General features: G+C 39.7%; 1 protein-coding gene across 1 annotated transcript in view; it reads right to left on the reverse strand.

The window, feature by feature from the left end:
• Positions 1–479: 479 nt before the first annotated feature.
• Positions 480–25,394, reverse strand: part of CUNH2orf73 (chromosome unknown C2orf73 homolog) — a 30,925-nt gene continuing 6,010 nt past the window's right edge. The window contains exons 3-5 of the mRNA XM_045827187.1: positions 19,226–19,379; positions 1,652–1,767; positions 480–887 (exon numbers count right to left, since the gene is read on the reverse strand). Coding sequence (XP_045683143.1) covers positions 573–887; positions 1,652–1,767; positions 19,226–19,379 — 585 coding nt within the window. The 3' untranslated portion in view covers positions 480–572. The remainder of the gene's footprint in view (positions 888–1,651; positions 1,768–19,225; positions 19,380–25,394) is intronic.

Raw genomic sequence — 25,394 nt, forward strand, 5'->3', positions numbered from 1 at the left:
TTTGATTCCAGAGCCATAACTAATGACTATCTAAAGGGCCTGTCTTTTAACAAGTTAATAATATTTATTCATAAATAATGTGACATAGAACCCTGATTGGTGTGGCTCAGTTGGCTGGGTGTTGTCCCACAAAACAATAGGTCTCTGGGATTCCTGGTCAGGACACATGCCTGGATTGCAGGTTTGTTCCCCAGTCAGGGCGCCTATGAGAGGCAACCAATTGATATTTCTTGCATTGATGTTTCTCTCTCTCTCTTCCCACCCTTCTTTCTCCCTCTCTAAAAAGAAATAAAATCTTTGAAAAATAGTATGATATAGAAATATGTCTCATAATCCATAACCTATTAGAGACCACTCTCTTAAAATTTTGGTATGTTGCAATTGTCTCTTTTTTATTTTCCCATTTATGTAAATTGTATGTTCTGAGGTTATTATTAAGAGAAAAAGCAACTGCAAGGGCCTATATGATGACTGTGAAATTTCTCTGCATTCCAAGGATTGTATCTTTATCTCAAGAAGTTAATTTATCCCAACTTTTTATTGGTGGACTTGAGGGACTGTGCCTGGTGATTTCAAACAACTGCAGTTGCTTGAAAGACTTCTGCAATCTTCTCCCTTCTCTCAGGACTTCTAGGGCGTGCCTTGGCTGCCTCTCTGACGTCTGTTTCTGATAAGTGAGTTTTAGTCTCTAACAGCTCTTGGGGATTTTGTCGGAAGAGGCAGAGACCCGGTGAGATCATTTTGCTTTCTGCTGAATTTCCTTTCTCTGTTGTTTTGGACTGTTCTGAAGAGCATGACCCTGGAGCATTTAGTAATACCTCTGTTCCCTTAGGGACTCTTGGCCTACTCCCTGGCTTTATCTCTCTCTGAATGAAGACTCCATGTCGCTGGAAAGGAAAACAAAGTTGACATTAACCAGGGAGCACAAGTTGCTGGAAATGCGAATGAGTTCATGTGTTAGATCAAGACCTGGTGATTCAGGCACTTAGCTCTCTGCTTCTTCACCCATGATAATTACTAGTGAACCTTTTAAACGAATTATAAAGGAGGGTGCCCTAGAAAATGAACAGGAAGGGAAAAGCAGAAAGTCAGAGATGCAGTGTCTCACTATCTCACATGCTCAACTTTGCTGTCATATGGACTGTGTAAGTCTATCCCTATCAATTTTCATGACTTCCTGTCTGGGTTGTGCTAGGGATACAATAGAAACTACAGTCCATAGACCCAAGGATTGATGAGTGCATCCCAAATGTCCACTAGTTCCAACAAAAGACTTAGCTACAGTGAAACATGAAAACAAACATTCGCAGTTGGGAAAAATCCAGCAGTTGACTATTACATTTCTGTTTGATCCTCCTGCAGCACACACATGAGCAGATCAAAAGTTATCAAACAGCGGCTTTGCTGGTATTGAAAGTGAACGATTTGAATTATTTAAACCACATTCCAAATGCTGTGATCCAAAATTATGACATCATTCCTTAGTTTTATCTATGGCATGGTTGAGATTTTGTCCTATTAGTAACCATGTTAACTTGTTTAAATAGAGTTTGAGAAAGGTGATTATGGTTTGAAAAGGTTTAAATTTAGTTCTCATGTAAATATATCCCTTTCTCAAGTATTAAATAATTGATTCTAAATATTGTCTCACCTTGCCCCTGAAAGGCTCATTGGGAGTTTTCCGGGCATCATATTGGTGTATAAAAGATATGCATTCTATAAAATTCTTTTGAAGTTCTGCAGACGTATCAGGACAGGCAAGTGGAACTAAGAAAAAAATGAGATTTGTGAAGTCTGGACAAAAATTACATTTGTGGGTGGATATAAAATCAGCATTCATAATATCTATGCTTCATCAAAAAGTGCTAATAAAACTAAGTTCCTTTGAGCATTCAAGTCACTTACATATATCTAAATAATAAATGCAATGGATTATTTCTCTATGAAAGGAACCAAATTAAACCCACCAAATGAGCCCCACATGTGCAATTACTAGAAATTTAAAAACTAATATTAATGTTTTAAAAATCTGTTAGGTATACTTCTTGCACAGATACCAACCAAAGTTTTCAGAAAAGCATAAGTACAATATATTTTTCAACTTAGTTTTACTCCTGGAAAGGCTATGAGAAATGTATGCATAAGTTGTTCCCAGCTAACACCAACAGAACAAACTGGAAGACCCTGGGGCTGCTGCAGTTGAAAACCTAATTCTTTTCATTTCTCATTGACAGGAGCTCAGAAAATTTGTAAGAGTATTAAACCAAGACTTTTAAATAATCAGCCTGGGTGATGGGCAAATAGGGATTTTTATATTGGTCTCTCTAATCTATATTTAGTACTTTAAATAATATTTAAAGATTTTAATTAGTTTTAGACAGAGAGAAAGGGAGGGAGAAAGAGACAGAGAGTAGCGTTGATGTGCAAGAGAAACATTAATCAGTTGCCTCTTGCACACCCCCAACCAGGAACCTGGCCTGCAACCCTGGCATGTGCCCTGATGGGAAATCAAACTGGGACCTCTCAGTTTGTGGGACAATGTTCAACCCAGTGAGCCACGCTAGTCAGAGCTAGTATTTAAATAATTTTTAAAACTCACTTTATTTTTAGCATATAAGGTTATGTAAGAAGTCAGGATAATTCCTAATTTAGTGGCATAAAATTCTATTAAGCCAAAATTTGAAAATTCCCCATTTTATAAAAAATATGTACATAACCCCTCACCGGTGTGGCTTAGTGGTTGAGTGCCGGCCTGCAAATCAAGGAGTCGCTGGTTCAATTTCCAGCCTAGGTCACATGCTTGCCTTGTTAGCCGGGTCTCCAGTTGGGGGCACACGAGAGGTGGCCTTACCTTGATGTCTCTCTCCCTCTCTTTCTCCCTTCCTTCCCCTCTCTAAAAAATAAATAAAATCTTTAAAAAATATATGTACATAAGACCTTCTGTACACCTACCATATCTATGAAATGATAAGAAACTGGCAAGAGTGGTTTTGTATGGAGAGAGAATTAGCTGACTGAATGATAGAGGTGGATTCACTCTCACTGTAACATTTGAATTTTGTACTGTGTGCATGAGTTAACTGTTAAATGTAAGATTTTAAAATTTTAAATCATGTCTTTAAAATTCGGGAGGATATACATGAAGGAAAAATATGTTGGTAAATGCACATTTATTAGGAATTCATCAATTAAGTATTCAACCATTGATACAAACTAATGTTAGCAAGAATGATGAGTGTTCAAATATATATTACCTGATATGAAATAACAATCTTTTCCCAGTTAATTGGTAAAAAACAAAATGCTAACTGATAACATGTACTTGATTTCCAATTGAGATCAGATATTCAAAACTCATTTCCTACCTAATCATTATCTTTCTCTTCAGATTTGCTAGCACACAAAAGAACAATAGGTGTCAAAGATTTAATAGAAATTTGTGGAAAATTCTAACATTGAAAATTCTAACCGTAACTACTTCTTTCCATCAATTGGAAAAAAGACTACCAGTTTCTGGGTGAATGCCTTGGACCAGCTCACAGGACATCAGTGTTTTCAGAAACACAGTTTGATAACTTTTTAAGTAACATAAAGCAGCTCTAAATTGAGGTCTTAATCAGGAAGGGTTAATGAAGTACCCCAAGCCTGGGCTTTGGAAGAAGATAGACATGTTTTCCCATTTCAGCTTCACCACATTTCCTAGCTATGTGACTTGGAACAAAGTCATTTAACTTCACTGAGATTCAATTCCATCCTCTCTAAAAATAGGAATAGAAGTAATTTGCTTTCAGAATTGTGAGGATTAAAGACAAAGTCTCTAGGATGCTGGGGTCAGAGTCAGGCAGGGGCCAGCTCTTCCATGTTCTGACAAAAGGGGAAGCTGTGGAAGGGAGAAGCAGCATGAACCTGACGAACTACCAAAATCTGTGAGGTGTTAGTGAACTGCTATAAAGGGTTGGTAGTAGCTTGCAGGAGGGTAGGGAGGTCAGGTGCAGCCAACGGAGAATAGGTTGGGGAAAGCTTTTGAAATCTGCTCTTGACTTTCCCACACATTGCCTTGGGGAGATCACTGCTTGCTGCAGAACTGCAAAAACTGGCAGAAACTGTCTAGCCATCTGTTGTCAATTCAATAACATCAGAAGGGCACAGAAGTCCCTTTGGGTAAGAAGATGATCAAAAAAAGGGTGTGTGCTGCCCCTTTGGGGATTTCCTTCACCATTCCCCTAGCAACCATCAGTGCTGGTGAAAAATGCCAAGAGATGTCCTCTCAGTGATGCTTAAACTCTTTTTAAGGGTTTAAAGGGGAAAGAAGCAGAGTGCTGACCTGAGAACTGGTCTAGAGCAGTGACAATTGGAGATGGTCAACATCGTTTCATGGGGACTGATGCTCTCCAGTCTGACCCTTACTTTCTTTCCTGAAATTCAATGGGAGGCACACAAGCCAGTCCCTGTCTTTAGTCTTTGCCTGCACAGGGCTGCTGATTCCCCTCAGGGAACCTGACCAACAGGGGTGTCCTTTTGGGGTCTCTGGGCCACCCTGGAAGAAGAAGAGTTGTCTTGGGCCACACATTAAATACACAAACACTAACAAAAATGGAAAAACTGATGAGCAAAAAAAGTTTTAAGTAAATTTATGATTTTGTGTTGGGCCACATTCATATCCTTGGTTGCAGCGAGTTGGACACCCTGGACTATAAAAGAAAGACAACAAAATTTAAAATATATACTATGCGAAGCAGATTACTAGAATCTAGGAACTAAGAATTAAAATAACCGTAACAAATATCCTCAAAGATATAGAAGGTATTATTATGAAACAAGAATTAGTGGTCATAAAAAAGAATCATGTGAAATATTAGAAATAAAAATAATTAAAATTTAAAAGATGAGATAAATAACAAGATTCATGAGGTAGACAATCAGACTAACAAACTCTCCCAAAAGGCAGCAGGAAAGGATAAAAAAATAAAAATATAAAATAGAAGCTAAGAGACACAGACAGTAGAAGTACCAATGCTAGAATTCAGGAGACCTAGAAGAAGAAATAGAGAGAAGGAAATATTTGAAGAAATAATGATGATAAATATCCAAGAATTAAAGTTCAAAAGCCTCAGATTGAGAGGGCTCACAGATTACCACACAGGTAGCAGGGCCAGGAGTAAGTGAGGCAGGTGGGATGCACAATTTAAGGGGTGCTTGCATGATCCTGGGAGTGAGAGCCTCCTTGAATTTTGCACCCTAGCCTTCTTACTTGCCTCACTCTCTTCCCAATCCTGTAGGGTAGATAAGGAAAAACATCTAAGACATTTACAGAGAATTTTAAAGTCATAATTCTAAATGTCTTCAAAGAGGAGAGGTAGGTTACCAACAAAGAAGAAGCAGATTTATATCAAACTTCAAAACGACATTGGATATAATGGTAACTGATTTAACATTTTAAAAATATTAAAGGAAAAGAACTTTAAGCCTAGAATTATTATATCCAACTAAACTGTCATTTAACTCTGAAGTCACAATAAAAAATATTGGGAGGTAAAGAAGGCCTCAAAATATTTTTACCTAAAACAGTCCTACTTTGAAAAATTCCTAGAGGAAGACCTCAAGAATAGAAATAAATCAAGGAGGGTGCCTGAGGTGTATAGAAGAAAATACATTTTTTTGTCTCCTTAAAAAGACAAAGACTAAAGAATAGAAAAATAAGTATCACATCCATAACACCCAGAACTAAAATTCTGCTGTTTAACATATTAATGGAGATCCTGGTGAATATTATTTTAAAAAGAAAAAAGTAGTATAGGACTTCTGGCGAGATGGAGGCATAGGTGGACGCACCGTTCCTCCACGCACAACCAAGATTGGAACAACAACAATTTAGAGGCAGAATAACACCCAGAACTGATAGAAAATTTATCTGAATGGAAGTTGGACAGCCAAGACGTTGAAATAGACCCATTTATCCAGATCGGTAGGAGGGGCGGAGACAAGCAGCTGGGCGCAGGGCGTGGCACAGAGAACAGGGAGAACTGGGTGCATAAGGCAACTGGGAGTGCGTAAGGCATCTGGGGTGTGCAGGATTGCAGCAGGTGGACCCTGAGTACACAAGTGACAGCTGGCAGACCCAAAAAAGTGGCGATTGTGGAGCAGGGCAGAGCACACAGCCAAGGATCCCAGTGAAGGGACTGAGGTCCCACAGAGAAGGGAGCTACCGCCATTGTTCCCTCTCAACCCTGCCTTCACATACAACACCACAATCTAGTGACTGGGGTGCCCAGCCCTGGTGAACACCTAAGGCTCCACCCCTCACTGTAACAGGAGCGACCAGACTCCCCCTCCACCAAAAATGGCTCAAACAGAAGAACAAATCAGTGCCCCAGAACTCATCCTTTTGAGTGACCAAGAGATAGCTAACCTATCAGATGCACAGTTCAAAACACTGGTAATCAGGAAGCTCACAGAATTGGTTGCTTTTGGTCACAAATTAGATGAAAAAATACAGGTTACCATAAAAGAAATGAAGGAAAATGCACAGAGAACCAATAGTGATGGGAAGGAAACTGGGACTCAAAACAATAGAGTGGACCAGAAGGAAGAAAGAAACAACCAAACAGGAAAGAATGGAGAAATAAGAATTAAAATGAGAAGCTTAGGAACCTCCAGGATATCTTTAAATGTTCCAACATCTGAATTATAGGGGTACCAGAAGGGGAAGAGGTAGAGCAACAGAATGAAAATGTAACAAATAGTAAAGGAGAACTTCCCCATTCTGGCAAAGGAAATAGACTTCCAGGAAGTCCAGGAAGCCCAGAGAGTCCCAAAGAAGTTGGACCCAAGGAGGAACACACCAAGCCACATCATAATTACAGTACCCAAGATTAAAATTAAGGAGAGAATTCTAGAAGCAGCAAGAGATAAGGGGACAGTCACCTACAAAGGAGTTCCCATCAGACTGTCAGCTCATTTCTCAAAAGAGATCTTACAGGCTAGAAGGGGCTGGAAAGAAGTATTCCAAGTCATGAAAGGCAAGGACCTCCATCCAAGATTGTTCTATCCAGCAAAGCTTTCATTTAGAAATGGAAGGGCAGATAAAGTACTTCTCAGATAAGGTCAAGTTAAAGGAGTTCATCACCACCAAGCCCTTATTTTATGAAATGTTAAAGGGACTTATCAAAGAAAAAGAAGATAAAAAATATGAACAGTAAAAAGACAGCAAACTCTCAGTTATTAACAACCACACCTAAAACAAAAGCAAACTAAGCAAACAACTAGAACAGGAACAGAACCACAGAAATGGAGATCACATGGAGGGTTAGCAACAGGGGAGTGGGAGGAGGAGAGATGGGGAAAAGGTACAGAGAATAAGTAGCATAGATTGTAGGTAGGAAATAGACAGGGAGGGTAAGAATAGTATGAGAAATGTAGAAGCTGAAGAACTTATAAGCATGATACGTGGACATGAACTAAAGGCGAGGAAGTGAATGGGAGAGGGTGTACAGGGTGGAGGGGAATGAAGGGGGGAAATGGGACAACTGTAATAGCATAATCAATAAGATATATTAAAAAATAACAAAACAAAACAAAACAAAAAGGAATTTGCCCTTATACACACAGGATGTTTTTGCAGCCATCACAGGAAAAACACACTTGAACCATTTTTTATTTATTAAAGATAATTAGCAAAGTATGAAAACATTCTTGGAAATGATGGAAACATATTCAGGACCGTGGTTCCCCCTGATGAGGGAGGGAGGAGCAGGAAATATTGGAGAGTATACACAGGACTCCAATTGTACCTATAATTTGTCTCTTAAGCTGAATGGTGGGTTCATGGGTGTACTTTATTTTATCTCTGTTCTATGTATATTTGAAATACCACATTTTTTTCCTGAAAACCAGCTAGTAGCTGGTACAAGATGAATAAAGGAGAAATAGGGAGCAACAATAACAAAAAAAAGAAAGAAAAGAAAAAAGTAGTGTAATTATTGTAAAGGAAAAAGAAAAAGTTCCTTATTTGTAGGTAATTATAATTACCTAAATAGAAAAAACAGTAGAATCAATAAATGATGAAAATAAGGGTGTGGCAAGGTAAGCAGTAAGTGTATAAAAATCAAAAGCATTTTGCTATAATAACAGTAATCTACTAGAAAAGAAAATGAAAAATAAGATACATTCTCTGTAGGAACAGAATCAATATAGTATAAAGTTTCTAGAAGTTAACAAAGAATTCAGAAGATTTCTATAGAAAAATATTTTAAAGTTTTAACTTAAACAAAAAGAGTAGAACTAAATAAACATTTCATACACTTAGATAAAAGGGGATATAGTATGTTACTACAAAGGTGACAATTTTTCCTAAATTAATCTATAATGTCAATACAGCCCAATTAAAGTTCCCGCTGGATACTTTGAGGAATGTCATGAATTCCAAAGTTTAAATGGAAAAATAAAGTCCATAAATGGAGTGGTCAACTCTGAAAAGGAAGAGGAAAGAATGGAAACTTTCCCTGTTAGATATTAAGACAAACAAAAAGTCCATATAATGGAGACATTTCAGTACTGATCAACTGAAAATTAACCTAAGGAACAGAGCTCAGAGACAAACCCATTTATATAGTGAACCTTAAGATACAATTAAGGAGGTCCCACAAATCAACGATGGGAGTGTAGATTGTTTAGTAATCGGTGTCTAGAAAACTTCACTCCATGGAGAAAAATGGAAAAGCTCCCCTATTTACCACCGCATGTAAAGGTGGAATCTAGGGTTAAAGACATAATTGTGGAAGGTAAAATTATAAAGTTAAGAGAAGAAAATATAGGAGAATATCTTTGTGACCGAAAGGTAGGAAAACTCTTCATAAGCAACCAGTGCACAACCCGTAGATGGAAACTTGATAAACTTGATCACATCAAAATTTAGGATTCCTGTTCAGTGAACAACACCATGGGCAAAGCTAATTGAGAGACAGTAGATTGTAAATATTTGTAACATGAAAATGTAAAGGGATAGGACATCATGCATTTCATTTATTAAAGAGAGCAATTTAAAGATGTTTACAGATACATTTAAGGAGTGGGCCATTCCTAAACTCTCACAGAAAGAACCATGTAAGGACATTACAGAGTCTGTCACGTTGGTGGCCCCAGTGAACCAGGCATCCCAGTATTCATATCCTCGAACAGTCACCTCCTTGTTAATAGGAACTGGCCTTGTGATTAGCTTTAGTGAATAGGATTTGGCAGAAGTAGCGTGGTGCCAGCTCTAGGCATAAACATTAAGAAAGCCTTAAAGCTTCTGATTTTTCATTTTGGGGGGTCCTGAGCTGCCAGGTAAGAAGTCCAGCTACCCTGCTGGAGAAATCACATGGAGAGACCACAAGGAGATGGAGAGGCCTAATCATTCCAGTGCCCTTACCCAAGTCCAATCCTCAAACAACCTGCCAATTGAATTCAGCCATGCAAGCACCCACCAGCCAGGCCAGCTGAAGAACTGCCCAGCTGAGCTCAGCTCAGATTGCAGAATCATGAGAAAATAAAGTGGTTGTTCTTTTAAGCAACTAAATTTTGGAGTGCTTTATTATGCAGATAACAGATATTTCAGAAGGAGGTCAATTAAATCAATTTAAATGAATCATCTTTTATATAGTAGTGATCAAGAACTTCTCAAAATCTCAAAAACAATAACAAAAAAATTTCTTCGCCCTGGCTGGCATAGCTTAGTGGATTGAGCGCGGGCTGCGAACCAAAGTGTCGCAGGTTCGATTCCCAGCCAGGGTATATGCCTAGGTTGCAGGCCATAACCCCCAGCCACCGCACATTGATGTTTCTCTCTCTCTCTATCTCCCTCCCTTCTCTCTCTAAAAATAAATAAAATCTTAAAAAAAAATTCTTCATGCAGACCAATAAAACGAGAAGGGTAATATGAGATATTATAGAGAGAAATTCCTTACCCAGACATTATGCCTGTCAAAATTAGACATAACTGTAATGTTCATTTATGCAAATATACAATACTTTTAAAGAAGCCCACAGTAGTGAAGAACATCTATATGAGAAAACATCTCTGGAACTGGCATAAGAACAGACACATAGATCAATGGAACAGAATACAGAGTCCAGAAATAAACCCATATCTTTATGGTCAATTAATATTTGACAAAGGGGACAGAAGCATAAAATGGAGTAAAAATATCCTCTTCAACAAATGCTGTTAGGAGATCTGGACAGCTACATGCAAAAAATGAAACTTGACCACCAACTTATACCATACACAAATGAAAGACTTAAATATAAGTTGTGACACCATAGAAGTCCTAGAGGAGAACACAAGCAGGAAAACCTCAGATGTCTCATGCAGCAATATTTTCACTGATGTGTCCCCTAGAGCAAGGGACATAAAGGAAAAATAACAAATGGGACTTCACCAAAATAAAAAGCTTATACACAGCCAAAGAAAACATCAGCAAAATGAAAAGGGAACCAACCATATGGGAAAACATATTTGCAAATGATACCTCAGACAAGGGTTTGATCTCCCAATTATATAAAGAACTCACATGACTTGACACCAAGAAGACAAACAATCCAATTAAAAAGTGGGCAAAGGATCTGAACAGACGCTTCTCCAAGGAGGATATACAAAGGGCCCAGAAACATATGAAAGGATGCTCAGCATCACTACCCATTGGAGACATGCAAATTAAAACCACAGTGACATACCACTTCACACCTGTCAGAATGGCTATCATAAACAAATCAACAAACAACAAGTGGTGGTAAGGTTGTGGAGAAAAGGGAACCCTAGTGCACTGTTGGGAGGAATGCAGACTGGTGCAGCCATTGTGGAAAACAGTATGGAATTTCCTCAGAAAATTAAAAATGGAACTGCCTTTTGACCCAGCAATTCCACTGCTGGGACTATACCCTAAAAACCCTGAAATACCAATCCAAAAGAACCTATGCACTCCAATGTTTATAGCAGCACAATTTACAAAAGCCAAATGCTGGAAGCAACCTAGGTGCCCATCAGTAAATGAGTAGATCAAAAACCTGTGGTATGTCTACATGATGGAATACTACACAGCAGAAAGAAAGAAGGAGCTCTTACCCTTTTCGACAGCATGGATAGAACTGGAGATCATTATGCTAAGTGAAGTAAGCCAGGTGGTGAAAGACAAATACCATATGATCTCACCTATAAGTGGAACCTAATCAACAAAACAAACAAGCAAGCAAAATAGAACCAGAGACATTGAAATTAAGAACAAACTGACAGTAACCAGAGGGGACCGGGGAGGAAGATAACGGGGAAAAGAAGGGGAAGGGTCGTCAAGGAGCACATATGAAGGACCCACAGAAAAGCCAAAGGGGAGGAAGATGGAGGGTGGTAGGTGATGGTGGGAAAATGGAGACAACTGTACTTGAACAACAATAAAATAAATTAAAAAATCAAGATTTTAAAAAAAATCAAAGAAGATATTCAAGTCCTTAGTGGTTACTCTACCTAAGAATTCAAATTGGACCCAAACTAATTACTTAAAAGAAGCTTTGTTAGTTGAGACTTACAAAAAATAAGGCAAAGTCTATGAAGAATGTTTGTAACCCACTGTTTCTTAGAAACTTGATCAAATTAAAATGGGAATTTTTCTAAATAAGGATACAACAAACAAGTTGGCATTTAGCCATCTATAGTTTATTAGAAAAGCCAAGATTTATTTAAATAGACAACTAACTGTTTGCCTTGGAGGAAACTTAGCCTTTACTCTGAGAAATTTTCTTAACATTTTGTTTGTGTCTACTTAAGAAATATGAGTAATATTTGTCTGTTATAAAGCCCATTTCTCTAAATAATATTATTTTGATCTTACATAAAAAGATTATTAATGTAAAAATAATAGTACAGGTGGATATCAAAATATAGTGAAAGAAATCAAAAACTTGAAAATAACTACAGCAAGTAAATGTTATGTTACCCCTTGGTGCAGAAAAAGCAACACAAACTAACACCTTATTTAGAAAATTATTTTTGCCACTGTACCTGAATTTGAAATTCGAAAGAATGTTAAAATATCAAGTAGTTGATAAACAGCCAAAGTTTCATTGAAATATGAAGTACCTCCCTCACAAACTAGATCAGCCTGTCCCATGTATAAAGTTGTATTATAAGACCCAAAGTGAATACTTATTCTTACAGGGACTCAGATATGATGGACCATAGTCATTTGTTGGACTGGCTGTGGACGGCAGCCAGGAAACTGTGTGGTGGTATAAGGCATAAAGGGCACTTTCACTGTCAGCACAAGATGACATTGCTGAAATGCCAAGGACCAGGCGTAATTAAGTGGGCTGATGGAGCAGGATAACTATGAGATGACTTTTAATTGACATTAGTGCACGTTTATATACACATTTTCTATGTCCACATGCATAATCTGGCATTTATAGACTAGTTTATACACATATTTCAAAAATTACATAAAATATTCTTTTCAAATCACTTTCATCTAATGTACAAATACAATCTAAAATATGAATAAATTGCAGGCCTATATTGGTGTGCTTGTAAGTTAAATTACATTATGACTTTAAAATAATCTGTTGGACAATATGTAATTGTTATTAAATTAATCAATAAATGTTGGTTGAGTCTGGGTATTGTGCTAGGACCTGGGATACAGGAGTGATCTAGGCAATAAGAAATACCAATAAAAGAACAGACAGAGACAGAAGGAGAGGGCCAGGAGGAGGGAGAAGAAAGGAGGATAGGAGAGAAGTCAAGTGGAGGGAGTAAAGAAGATGCCTACACGAGGTTCCCAAAGCTAGATTCTAACTCAATACTTAATTTAGTACAATGGAATAATTAATAGTAATAGCTACCATTGTTGTCTACTATGTACTAAGCATGGTAGTAGGCACTTTATTTCTCATAACAGTGAGAAGTAACTGGAAGATCTAAAGGAGGACCATGGTATCACCTACGTGTTTAAAAGATCCTGACGATGGTGTGCAAAACAAATTACAGAGGAGAAAGGATGGAAGCAGGAGAGCAGTGGCTGCACTACATTGGTAAGATTTGGGATATATTTTGAAAACTGAGGTGTCAAGATTTGCTGATTTGACTTCCGGCCAAGATGGAGGTGTAGGTAGACATACTGCACCTCCTCGCACAACCAAAAGAAGGACAACAATTTAAAAACAAAAAAAAAAAAACAACCAGAACTGACAGAAAACTGAACTGTATGGAAGTCTGACAACCAAGGAGTTAAAGACACACTCATCCAGACTGGTAGGAGGAGCGGAGTCTGCAGCCAGGCAGAGGGGGACACATGGCAAAGCGGCGGCTGGCGGACCCAGCGAGGTGGCAGACTGTGGAGGGGTGCAGCGCACAAGGTGGTTGGCGGACCTGGCAGTCCCACACTCTCATGCAGATAAACCAGGCAAAACTGGGGAGCGAGACAGACCCAGGGTCCCAGCTGAGGGAAATAAAGCCTCAAACCACTGACCAAAAACACCTGTGGGTGTTGAGGTGCCTGGAGAAACTCCCAGCCTCACAGGAGAGCTCACTGGAGAGACCCACAAAGTCCTAGAACGTGCACAAGCCCACTCACATGGGAATCAGCACCAGAAGGGCCCAATTTGCTTGGAGGAAGCAGCGGAAGTGACTGAAATCCGACGAAGAGCCGAGCAAATGCCATTATTCCCTCTTGGACCCCTCCCCCACACACAGCGTCACAACCCAGTGACTTGGGTTGCCCCACCCGGGTGAATACCTAAGGCTCTGCCCCTCACTATGTAACAGGCACATCAAGGCAAAAAGAAAATGGCCCAAACAGAAGAACAGATCAAAGCTCCAGAAAAAATACAACTAAGCAACGAAGAGATAGCTAACCTATCAGATACACAGTTTAAAGCACTGGTGATCAGGATGCTCACAGAATTGGTTGAAATTGGCCACAAATTAGATGAAAAAATGAAGGCCACACTAAGTGAAGTGAAGAAAAATGTATAGGGAACCAATAGTGATGGGAAGGAAACTGGGACTCAAATCAATGGAGTGGATCAGAAGAAAGAAAGAAACAAACAGAAAATAATGAAGAAACAAGAATTCAAAAAAAATGGGAGGCTTAGGAACCTCCAGGACCTCTTTAAATGTTCCAACATCTGAATTATAGGGATAGCAGAAGGAGAAGAGAAAGAGCAACAAGTGGAAAACTTATTTGAACAAATAATAAAGGAGAACTTCCCCATTCTAGCAAAGGAAATAGACTTCCAGGAAGTCCAGAAAGCTCAGAGTCCCAAAGAGGTTGGACCCAAGGAGGAACACACAAAGGCACATCATAATTACATTACCCAAGATTAAAGATAAGGAGAGAATCTTAAAAGCAGCAAGAGAGGAGACAATTACTTACAAAGGAGTTCCCATGAGATTGTCAGCTGATTTCTCAAAAGAAACCTTACAGGCAAGAAGGGGCTGGAAAGAAGTATTCCAAGCCATGAAAGGCAAGGACCTACATCCAAGATTGCTCTATCCAGCAAAGCTTTCATTTGGAATGGAAGGGCAGATAAGTGCTTCCCAGATAAGGTCAAGTTAAAGGAGTTCATCATCACTAAGCCCTTATGTGAAGTGTTAAAGGGATTTATCTAAGAAAAAGAAGATATAAAACATGTACAGTAAAAAGACAGCAAACTCACAATTATTAACAACCACACCAAAAACAAAAACAAAAACAAACCAAGCAAACAGCTAGAACAAGAACAGAACCACAGAAATGGAGATCACATGGAGGGTTAGCAACAGGGGAGTGGGAGGAGGAGAGAGGGAGGAAAGGTAGAGAATAAGTAACATAGATGGTAGGTAGAAAATAGGGGGAGGGTAAGAGTAGTATGGGAAATGTAGAAGCTAAAGAACTTATGACACATGGACATGAACTAAAGGTGGGGAATGTGGGTGGGAGGGGGTGTGCAGGGTGGAGGGGAGTGAAGGGGGAAAATGGGACAACTGATCAATAAAATATGAAAAAATTGCTGATGGATTGATATGGAGCATAAGAGTTCTAGAATGCCTTCTAGATCAAAACTTGAGCATCTGAAGGAATAGAAGTGGTATTTATTGAGATAGGGAAGGCTAGTGGAGGAAGGTTTGGATGGGGGAAACGAGATTTTCTGTTCCATCCATGCTAAATTTGAAAAGATTAGATATCCAAAAAGAGATGTTAAGTAGGTAGGTGGATATATAGTCTTGAAGTTTAGTGAAGAGGCCAGGGCTGGAGCAAAAATTGGTTCTTATACTAGTTCCTTGGACTTTACCCTTACTATTGTATTCCCTATTTCATCTGCTTTGGATAGTATCTCGAGTGCACATGTTAAGTAATATTAGCACCCTTGTCTTCTACTTCTCATCTTGTCACCTGTGTATCCACTTTCTTGTCAAGGCTGATAACATAATTATGTTCTGTAACCATATTCAAATTTTCTATAGTGTTTATAGATTGAGGCTAAAAGTTGACACCTGCTAAACAGCATTTACAATGTAATTGAATTTTGTTCACTTATGGTCCAAATATTGTTCCAGGACTACAATTCTTTCTCAGTGTCTAATGCCCCATGCCACTTGAAAAAAAGAATTTAGTGTCTATGTCAAATAAATCCTCTTTGCTAGGTGAAAAAATTATTTCCCCTGAGAACATTGAGGATGTCAACTACATTGTGATCTAGACTCAGTGCTGCTTGACTTTATACTGATTCTTATTCCTTAGATGGTGACTTATTTTTCTTTCTCTTTATGACATCTTCTCTTGATAATTGTTATTTTGTTATTTCATTGTGATATCTGGGTATTTTTTTTCTCCTTCATACTTTGAAGCACTCAGTAGACCCTTTTAATGCCTCTTTTATTTTTTTTAAATTGTATTTTTCCACTACCATTTATCCCCCTTACACTCCACCCCTCCCCCCCAATCACCACACTGTTTGTCTATGTCCATGAATCCTTTCTTGCCTCTCTTTTATATTGGGTAACTTTCTTACTTATTATTATTCTAGAAGCTGTGTAGAGCACTGGTTATTACAGGTATTGGGGTCAGACTGACTTCAAATACCAATTTTTGGCTGTGTATCTTTGGGCAAGTTACTTAAATTCTGTGCTTGCTTTTTATCTGAAAAATGAGAGTATCAATTGTATTACTATACTAAGCCATAGGGTTTGTGTCAGAATTGAATGAGTCAATATTTAGAAAGCTCTATAAAATTCCCCACAAATAGTATATTCTCAATGAATGTATTGTATTGTTACGAGACACCCTTGTGCTATTCCAGAACAGCCAGTGGGGTCCTACCACTCACCACCCATAGGGAAAAACTCTGGAGATAGAGTCTGGTGGAAAGGAAAAGGAATCTTTTATTTAAAGTATATACAGCTTGAAATAATGGCAGGTTTCTGCCTCAAAGCCCATTTCCTTTAAAAGGCCCCAAAGAAAATTACCCTGCCACCCTCTGCCAGCTCAGTTCAAAGTTGCACCAGGAACCTCTCCTCCCATCCAAAGTACCATCCTTTTTGTCCTTCGGAGTCTGTGCACCCAGGCCCAGGCCCTCTACCAGCAGGACGCTTTCCTTTTCCTCCTGCTGTTGCTAATCCCACACATTAGTGTGGTGGGTCCAAGGCCCTGCCTGGGCAGGAGGAGCAGGCTGAGCGGCAGCAATGGAGGAAGCTGCCATTGTTTGGATCCTGGCTAGAGGATTGCGTGGGCAGTACAGGGGCACTGCCTTCATGCCTTCCTGACAGTGAGCCACTGATCTGCAGGGAGGGGCACAGGGCCAGCTGCTGACAGGCCCATACCGCAGGCAAGAGGGTGGCCACTGCTGACGGGATCCCCAAGGAAAAGCATGCAGGTGGTGGATGGGTGGCCACTACTGATGGCTTCTGTAGGTTCCCGGCACAGAGGAGGACCACGGGGCTTGCGGCCCAGCTGCGCTGCCTCCTAGTGCATTCTGGACCAAGCCTCCTCACCTCCCCTCTTACCAGCCTAGCGCCTTCAGTGCTCCTGCTATGGCAGGTCCTGCAGCACTTGGGGAGGGGCGTGGGGAGTGCTACCAGACAATGCTGCTCCTTACAGTCCCACCAGTTCAGGAGCCTGAGCCCCTAGCCATCCATCAGCCAGATAGGGAAGGGGAGTACAGAGGCTTGTGTTTTCTGTGCACTTGCTTTTAAAGACTCCATTATCCTCCTTGAAGCGGAAGTAGTCGGGAGGGGACGTTGCTCCCACCCAATCACCTCCCTAGCTCCAAGAGTCAGCCCTTTGTGCTTCTTTTCTGTGGAGTAGGGTATGCATTGTCCTGGTTGCTGCTGAAACATAGGCATGCGTTCGCTGGCCTGGCACTTTCCCACCCTCCCCCATTTCCAGGGTTGGGCTCCCCTATTATGATATTGATAATTGTCTAACCTTCAATTTTTACTCTTTTTATTCCTGGAGCTCTGGAGAAGTCAAATCTTCCAGAATGAGTCTCCATTTTGCTTTTGCCATCTCATATTTTCTAGCTTTTTGTCATTCTTTTATGCTCTGTGATATTCAAGTAACCCTCTGATCTTCCCCACCCCCTTTCCCTTCTGTTATGCCTGTTGATTGCGCCTAAAGCTACTCTGGGGTTTTCTGAGGCAGATTGGCTCATGTTTACTGCATCTCCTTCTATATATTCTAGGCTATTGCTTCTTTGCTCTCTTCTATTCATTAACAGGCTTTCATTATTTTCACATTCCAGAAGATTCTTCCTTACATTCTCTTTATTTTTATGGGTCAATTGATTTGTTATCATTCCACAGGGTCTTGGGAGGCCAGGGATTCAGACAGAGTCGTACCTCCGTACTCGTTGGCCTCAGAATTCGTCAAACTCTACCCTTCGCATTTTGATGAGAAAAAAAAATGTTTCAGCACGCAGCACTTGCTTGGGACTCACTGCACTTGCTAGAACTTGTGAGTCACCCCACTGCCCAGCAAGAGCAAATGCTTCATTGTTCCGAACTCATCGGTTTGGCACTTGCAAGCAGTTTCAGAATGAATTAACAATGAGTATGGAGGTAGTACTGTATTTGTATTCTGTTTACAACCTAAATCAGAAGAGGAAACATTATTACCCATTATTACCTTTCTAAACCAGAGGCCATTGTTACAGGTTACCTGACAGTTAGCCCTCTCCCTTAAACACCACCATTAAGGTGGTCCTCGTACTGAATATGACCATTCGTCCTGACCTTCAACTAGCTGCCTTTTGTATGCTTAACTAGACAGGCCGCATCACAGAGGCCAGGAGGCTAAAATTAAGTGAGGGGCTGTTGACCTCTAAAAGTAATTCTTTGTTGTCTACTGTCGTGTTTAGAAGATTTGAAGTTTGGCTTATGAAATTTTGTATGGGGTGGGGACCAGAGTGGGTACTCAGAAATACTTTTTTGTTTTTACTTAATCCTGCACTTCTTTAAGACTTGCTAAATCCTAATCCAGAAACAGAAATGACTAGGACATGTGTTAAGAAACAGATACAACTTGAATACATGTGAACAACAGTTTATTATAATAGCGTGGTCAAGCAAAACAAATTTTGTATTTGAAAATGTTTTAATAGTGTGTGTAACAGTTTGAGTATGTCCTACATTATGTTTTGTGGGATATCAGACATGTGAGATGATACCCTGAAAAATGGTGAAGTGGGAAACACAGCATTCTTTACTCCTCTTCTTGGAAATTCATTATGTTTATGCTTAGAATAAGGGTTTTAAGAGCTTTGTAGTCAAATATATGTGTGTGTGTATCCATTTAGCTGTATAAATTCAGTTTTTGCAAAAGTTACCTGACCACTTCCTCTGTTTTTTCGAGCATCTATAGACATAAAAAAGAGCTAGTGCCCCTCTGAATGCACTTTGAGAAATACTGCCTTAGAGTATTGCCTACTGTTTTAATAGTTACAATTTTTAAAATTAGGTGGCCATAAAGAACAGAATGGTACTAAGTCTCTGACATGGAGGGTGGTATTTAATGATCAGTACAGTTTTATTATATTAAATATGTTTGGAGATAAGCTGTGCCCCAGGATGAAGAACAAACTTGTCAAGAGCTGCACTTGCATAGTGTCAACTCCTGTAAAGAAGAAAATTTTTCAGGAGCCGCTAGCAGGGCTAACATATCTTAAGTGACAGGAGTAACCTGAGATAATAGAGACGAAGTTTTACCATGGCTAACCTTACCTATTCCACAAGAAGGCTTTTGCAACTTGCTGTGTTTGACTGGCAAAACCAATGGACATGCTGGTTTTTGGAAGTCAGTCCTCTGGGTGCTCTTAGTATCATAAGGTGGTTGGAAGTGATGTTCTAGTCCTTTATCATATGACCACCAGTCACCCTGTGTGGAAAGAAAAGGAAACACAAAATTGGATACTGTAGGACATTTCTATGTGCTGTTTGATGTCTTTGAATGTTCTATAATTTGATTCAACAAGTCACGGATATTCTAAAACAAAGTTATAAAATCTAGGAACATATTTTCACATATTTTTAAAGACATCTGAAAATGAAATATATATATTTTTAGTTAAAATACAGATGCTAAATTCTTAAACTACCTTCTATTAACAAATGGAGTTATAAAAATCAATAAAATAGTTATATTTCTGTTTTACACAATTTTATTATATATGTACACATATGTATATATTAAACAAGATTTAATATAAAAATTATGTTCCATATTTTTCACTATGGCAATATGATAATGTATTATTGTCCAAAATGGTGGTTTTCCAAGGTTGCAGTCCATGACCTGCACTGTGAAATACATTTTGTATTGTTACGCAAGAGCACACAAGGCATACACATACATAGAACTCAAACAGTATCACAAAAACAGTACTTAATTCGTACTACATGCAGTGCAGTTAGCTATTTTTCTATTTTGTTTCATTACTTTTGCCTTCTATTTTATTTTACAATGCCTGTTGCAACCCACAGGGTTTTTGGGTTGAAGGAGGGATTCTGTTGGAGCAAGAAATCAATGAAAGGCTAAAAATTTGGAGAAGTACATTCATCAGAGCTTAGAGTCAGAGCTGCTTAACTGTAGGTTCTTTAGGAAGGGAAATTCTCCTCACACTGAGAAAGATGGGATGAACACGCACAGATGAAGAGAGAGTTAGACCTCACTTTGCAACTTTAAATGAGTGCCAGCTGTTGGGACAATGACACATTGTAACCAGAAGTAACGGATAAATTTGCAGAGATCAAAGAAATTCAGGAAGCAGAGAATTTTGGAGAATAGGAGAGACCAGCTGCCTCTTTTTTCAGAATGGGTTAAAAGGTGAGTTACAATAAATAAAACTACTTGATGTAGATCCTAGGGATCCTAGAGCACAGTACTGGACAGATGGTGTCTTCCCACTGTCTGGTGGAAAATAGCCGGGTTTTACTATTGTCAGCGTGCCTGGTTCTTGCAGCCCCATGATTGTGACAATGCTCATTATACCCAGAGGTCTAGGATGCATTGGCCTGCACTCACGCTCACCACAATTCTCCCAGGTAGGTGCACCCACTTGACAGATGAGGAAACTGCTGGCAGATTAAGTAACTTCCCGGAGGTATATCACCAGCAGGCAGGAAAACTGCCACAGTGCAAACCCTACCCACCCATGCATGCCTCTAATTTCCACACCACACTGCTGTATCAAATCTGCTCTGGAATGCAAAGTCAGATGAGCACACACTTACTTAAATTATTTCAAAAGTAAAAATAAAAGGGCAGGTGGGGGAAAAGGCAGAAAACTGTACTTGAACAATTAAAAAAAACATTAAAAATTTTAAAAAATTAAAATAAAAATAAATAAAAGGGCACCAAGTGAGTATCCTCAGAAAGATCTCCTGTGATAAAGTTTTAAGGACTTGTACTTTCTATCATCTTCTTTTGTTGATTAGAAACCTTTTTGGCTAATACCTAATAACTGGGAAAAAATTAGTCTGGATAAGTGAACTGCTAGGAACTGCCTGGCAGACATCAATTAATTTCTCTTTCCTCAAACAGGAGTGTAATGCAAAAACTATCTTCAAAGTAGATACTGATTCAGCTTTCAAGAATTCTTTTGAATTTAGAATTTTACCAAAATGATCTCTTTAGTTGCACAGAAGAAATAATGAACATTTTTTCCTAAAGTGTCATTGATGACTTTAAGACCCCATAGTTGGTGCAAATGCCTGGTTAGTGCTGTAAATTGAATGGATTTTCATTTCAGCAGGATGAAATCCTATAGTTCAGAACATGTTTTTATCATTTCTATTTCTGAATAGGGTGCCCTGTCGCTGAAAAGTATGGTTTGTTCCTGGAAGAGTGAGACAATATTTGCAGAATGTTTGCAGCCCTGCACACGTGCTTGCCTTTTTGGTCCAAGCATTTGCTTATAAGAGATTATAAGATTAAAGATATAGGTGGAGGCTCTTTTTCCCCTTCACCTCGTTCTAAAAAGAAAGACTAAAAACTTATTGCTCTGTCTACCATTTGTCTAGGCTTTAGGGGTCAGACCACAGTGGCAGATGGTAGAGGGGATTTTGTCTAAAAAGGATAGTTGTTCCCAATTCAAAACTTTGAACCCAGCCCTGGCTGATGTGGCTCAGTGGATTGAGCACGAGGCTACTAACCAAAGGTTGCAGTTTAATTCCTGGTCAGGGCACATGCCTGGGTTGCAGGACAGGTCCCCAGGTGGGGGCACGTGAGAGGCAACCATTGATGTTTCTCTCCCACATTGATGTTTCCCTCCCTCTCTTTCTCCTTCCCTTCCACTCTATCTAAATAAAATGTTTTTTTAAAAATAAATAGAAATAAATACAATCTTTAAAGCAACCAAACACAAAAGACTTTGGACCCAAAGATAGAAGGAAGTCCTCCCCACTTCCAGCCCAAAACCTGTCTCCTTTCTTGCCCCAGGATGACAGTCTTTGAGGTTCCATGGTAGGGTGATGCCAGGAGGTTCCTCATGATGAGGCTCCCATTAACCCTGGCCCCTGGAAGGCCTAACAACCATGGCACTATGAACCTGTTAGTCAAATTTGGAATCCACTGTGGAGCGGTCTCTATGTTATATTTGTGTTATCTCTAAGCCTTCAGACATGCGCTAGTAAACATTGTTTATTTTCCATTCTTTGGGAAATTAAGGGAGAATCCTCAGGAGATAAGTAGTAAAATTAAGTGAGACATCCTGGAGAAACCAGTTGAAAGGAGCAAGAGGTGGTAAGCTGAGCCCCACAGCAGAGCCACAGTGAGCCAAGGGCTGGGCCAAGATGGCTGCTGGTGGTGGTGAGATGTGGGACTTAAAATCACACTTGGGGGGTTCCTAGGAAAATGAGGACTTTTTAAAAATCACTTTCTAGTGTTCAATTACAGTTGACATACAATATTATATTAGTTTCAGGTATACACCCCAGTGATTGCACATATAACTTACTAAGTGATCATCCTGATAAATCTTGTACCCATCTGACACCACACATAGGTATTAGAATATTATTGACTATATTCCCTATGTTGTACTCTATGTCCCTATGACTATCCTGTAACAACCAATTTGTAGTTCTTAATCCCTTCACCTTTTGCGCCCATCCCTATAGCCATCCCCTCCCATCTGGCAAGTGTCAAAGTGTTCTCTGTATCTATGAGTCTGTTTCTGTTCTGCTTATTTGTTTACTTTGTTTTTAGATTCAATTGTTGATAACTATGTATTTATTGCCATTATATTGTTCATATGTTTATCTTTGTTTCTTCTTAAATAAGACTCTTTAACATTTCATATAATATTGGTTTGGTGGTGATAAACTACTTTAGCTTTTTCTTGACTGGGAAGCTTTTTATACTTCTTTCTAAACAATAGCTTTGCTGGGTAGAGTAATTTTGGTTGTGGGTCCTTGGTTTTCATTACTTTGAATATTTCTTGCCAAAATCCTTTCTGGTGTGCAAAGTTTCTTTTAGGAAATCAGTTTATAGTCTTATGGGAGCTTCCTTGTAGGTAAGTTATTTTCTCTTGATGCTTTTAAGATTCTTTGTCTTTAACCTTGTGCATTTCAATTATGACATGTCTTGGAGTGGGCCTCTTTGGGTTTATCTTATTTGGGACTCTGCACATCCTGGACATGTCTGTCTGTTTCCCTCACCAGGTTAGGGAAGTTTTCTGTCATTATTTTTCAAATAGGTTTTCATTTCCTTGCTCTTTCTCTTTTCCTTCTAGTGCCTCCATGATGCTAATGTTGGTATGCTTGAAGTTGTCTGAGAGACTTTTTACACCATCCTCATTTTTAAGAATTCCTTTTTCTTTATGCCATTCTGACTGTGTGTTTTTTGCTTCCTTATATTCTTGGCTTCATCTACTCTGCTGTTGATTCCATGTAAATTATTCTATATCTCATTTAGTGTATCTTTCATTTCTGACTGGATCTTTTTTTATGCTGTTGAGGTCCTCACTAAGTCCTTTGAGCATTTTTATAACCAGTGTTTTGCACTCTGCTTGTCTCCATTTGTTTAGTTCTTTTTCTGGACTTTTGTCCTGTTCTTTCATTTGGACATGTTTCTTTGTCTCCTCATTTTGGTAGCCTCCTTGTTTTTGTTTCTGTATATTAAGTAGAGCTGGTATGTCTCCCAGTCTTTATAGAATGGCTTAATGTAGTAGGTGTCCCATAGGGTCCAGTGGCACAGCCTCCCCATTCACCTGAGCTGGACACTCCAGGTGTGCCCCTGTCTCTCATGTGGGCTATGTACACCATCCTGTTGTAGTTGAGCCTTGATTATGTTAGCACATCAATATGAGGGACTTCCCCCAGGCTGATAGGCTACAAGGACTGGCTGTGACCACTGTGGAGGATAAGCTATGCAGGGGACCACCCCACAGAGCAGTACTTACTTCAGTGGGGCTCTGGTGCTCACTGAATCTGTCCCCTGAGTGTGTTGCTTATGGTTGGGTGGCACTGTGACATGGTCTGAAGCTGTCCACTGGGTGCTTTGGCTTTGGGGCCTCCCAGGAGGTGCAGGCTAAAGTCAGCTGTTACCTGTATTCTGCCCTGGGCCAGCTGGCATGAGCTACAAAGCAATGTGCAGATGGCTGCTACTTGTGCAGGACTGGGAGGTACCCAGGAGAGGCCAAGCTGCAAAGGAAGCCCAAGGCCAGCTGCTGCTAGTTCTGGGCCTGGGGCCACTTAGAGAGAGGTATGAAGCCAGATGCTGCTTGTTTGAGAGATCTTAGAAAAGTCTGAAGAATGAACCAAAACAGGCCATTCTTATGGAAAAGCCACTGGAAATAGTGTGGGTGGGCCCACAAGTTGGGTGGAACGTGGCCTCAGAACCACAAGGGTGAGTGAATAGTGATAGGTTGGTGGAGACTCAGATATGGCTTCTGCCTTCCCGCTCTGAGGGAGAAGGGCTCAGAAATGGAACAATGGCCTCTACCAGCACTTCTGTCTGGGAGAAAGTTGCCCTTCTACCCCTTATCCTGAGGCCAGAGAATTCAGTTTCTCCCTGTATGTCCCTGGTGCCTTTTAAGATGCTGGCCCAGCATTAGAGCTCAGAGGTAGTGAGTCTGAGTAAGTGTGGGTGCAGGCTCTTTAAAGAGGAACTGCCTGGAACTCCAGAGCCCTCCTCACCCAGCCACAATCTCTGCTTGTTTCAACAACAACAAGTTACGAGGATGTCTCTTCCTAACACTGCAAACAACCCTGGGGCAGGTAACTTGGTGTGAGGTTGGGACCCCTTGCTCCACATGGGGGACCTCTGCAGCCAAGATATCCCTTCTGATTTTTATCCACCATACACGGGTATAGGACCAACCTGTTCTGCATCTCAGCCCTTTCCACCAGTCATGTGGCTCCTTCTTTATATCCTTAGTTGTGAGACTTCTGCTCAGCTAGATTTCGGATGGTTCTAAATGATGGTTTTTCTATAGTTTACTTGTAGTTTTAATGTGGTTATGGGAGGACTCGAGAACTGCATTTACCTGTGCTGCTATCTTGACTGGAAGTATGGACTTTCAAGAACACCTTACACAGAGGCAATCACATTTGACTAGTCGAGCTTAGTGGCTTTAAAAATTGAAGTGCTGTCACATGGACTAGAGTTACATTCTACCTAAGTTCATCTCTAGTGTGCTGTGGGTACCAGAAGGAGTGCTGAAAACTACCTCTTTGTAAGCAATTTGTAATATCCCCAATAAGTTATTCCTAAATTGTGTTCTGTGGAACATTAGTTCTGCAGCATATTAATAGGTGCTACATAAAAGAGGTTTCTATAATTAAATAAATTTGGGAAAAATTGAGATAAGGAAAATTAAGCAAGCTTATCAGCATTTCTCAGAACCTTTATATACTAATGTGAATTGTGAAGCTCTCGGAAGGGTAGATA

Source organism: Phyllostomus hastatus, unplaced genomic scaffold (assembly GCF_019186645.2).
Source record: "Phyllostomus hastatus isolate PE091 unplaced genomic scaffold, TTU_PhHast_1.1 phas_scaffold_78, whole genome shotgun sequence".
Taxonomy (NCBI): domain Eukaryota; kingdom Metazoa; phylum Chordata; class Mammalia; order Chiroptera; family Phyllostomidae; genus Phyllostomus; species Phyllostomus hastatus.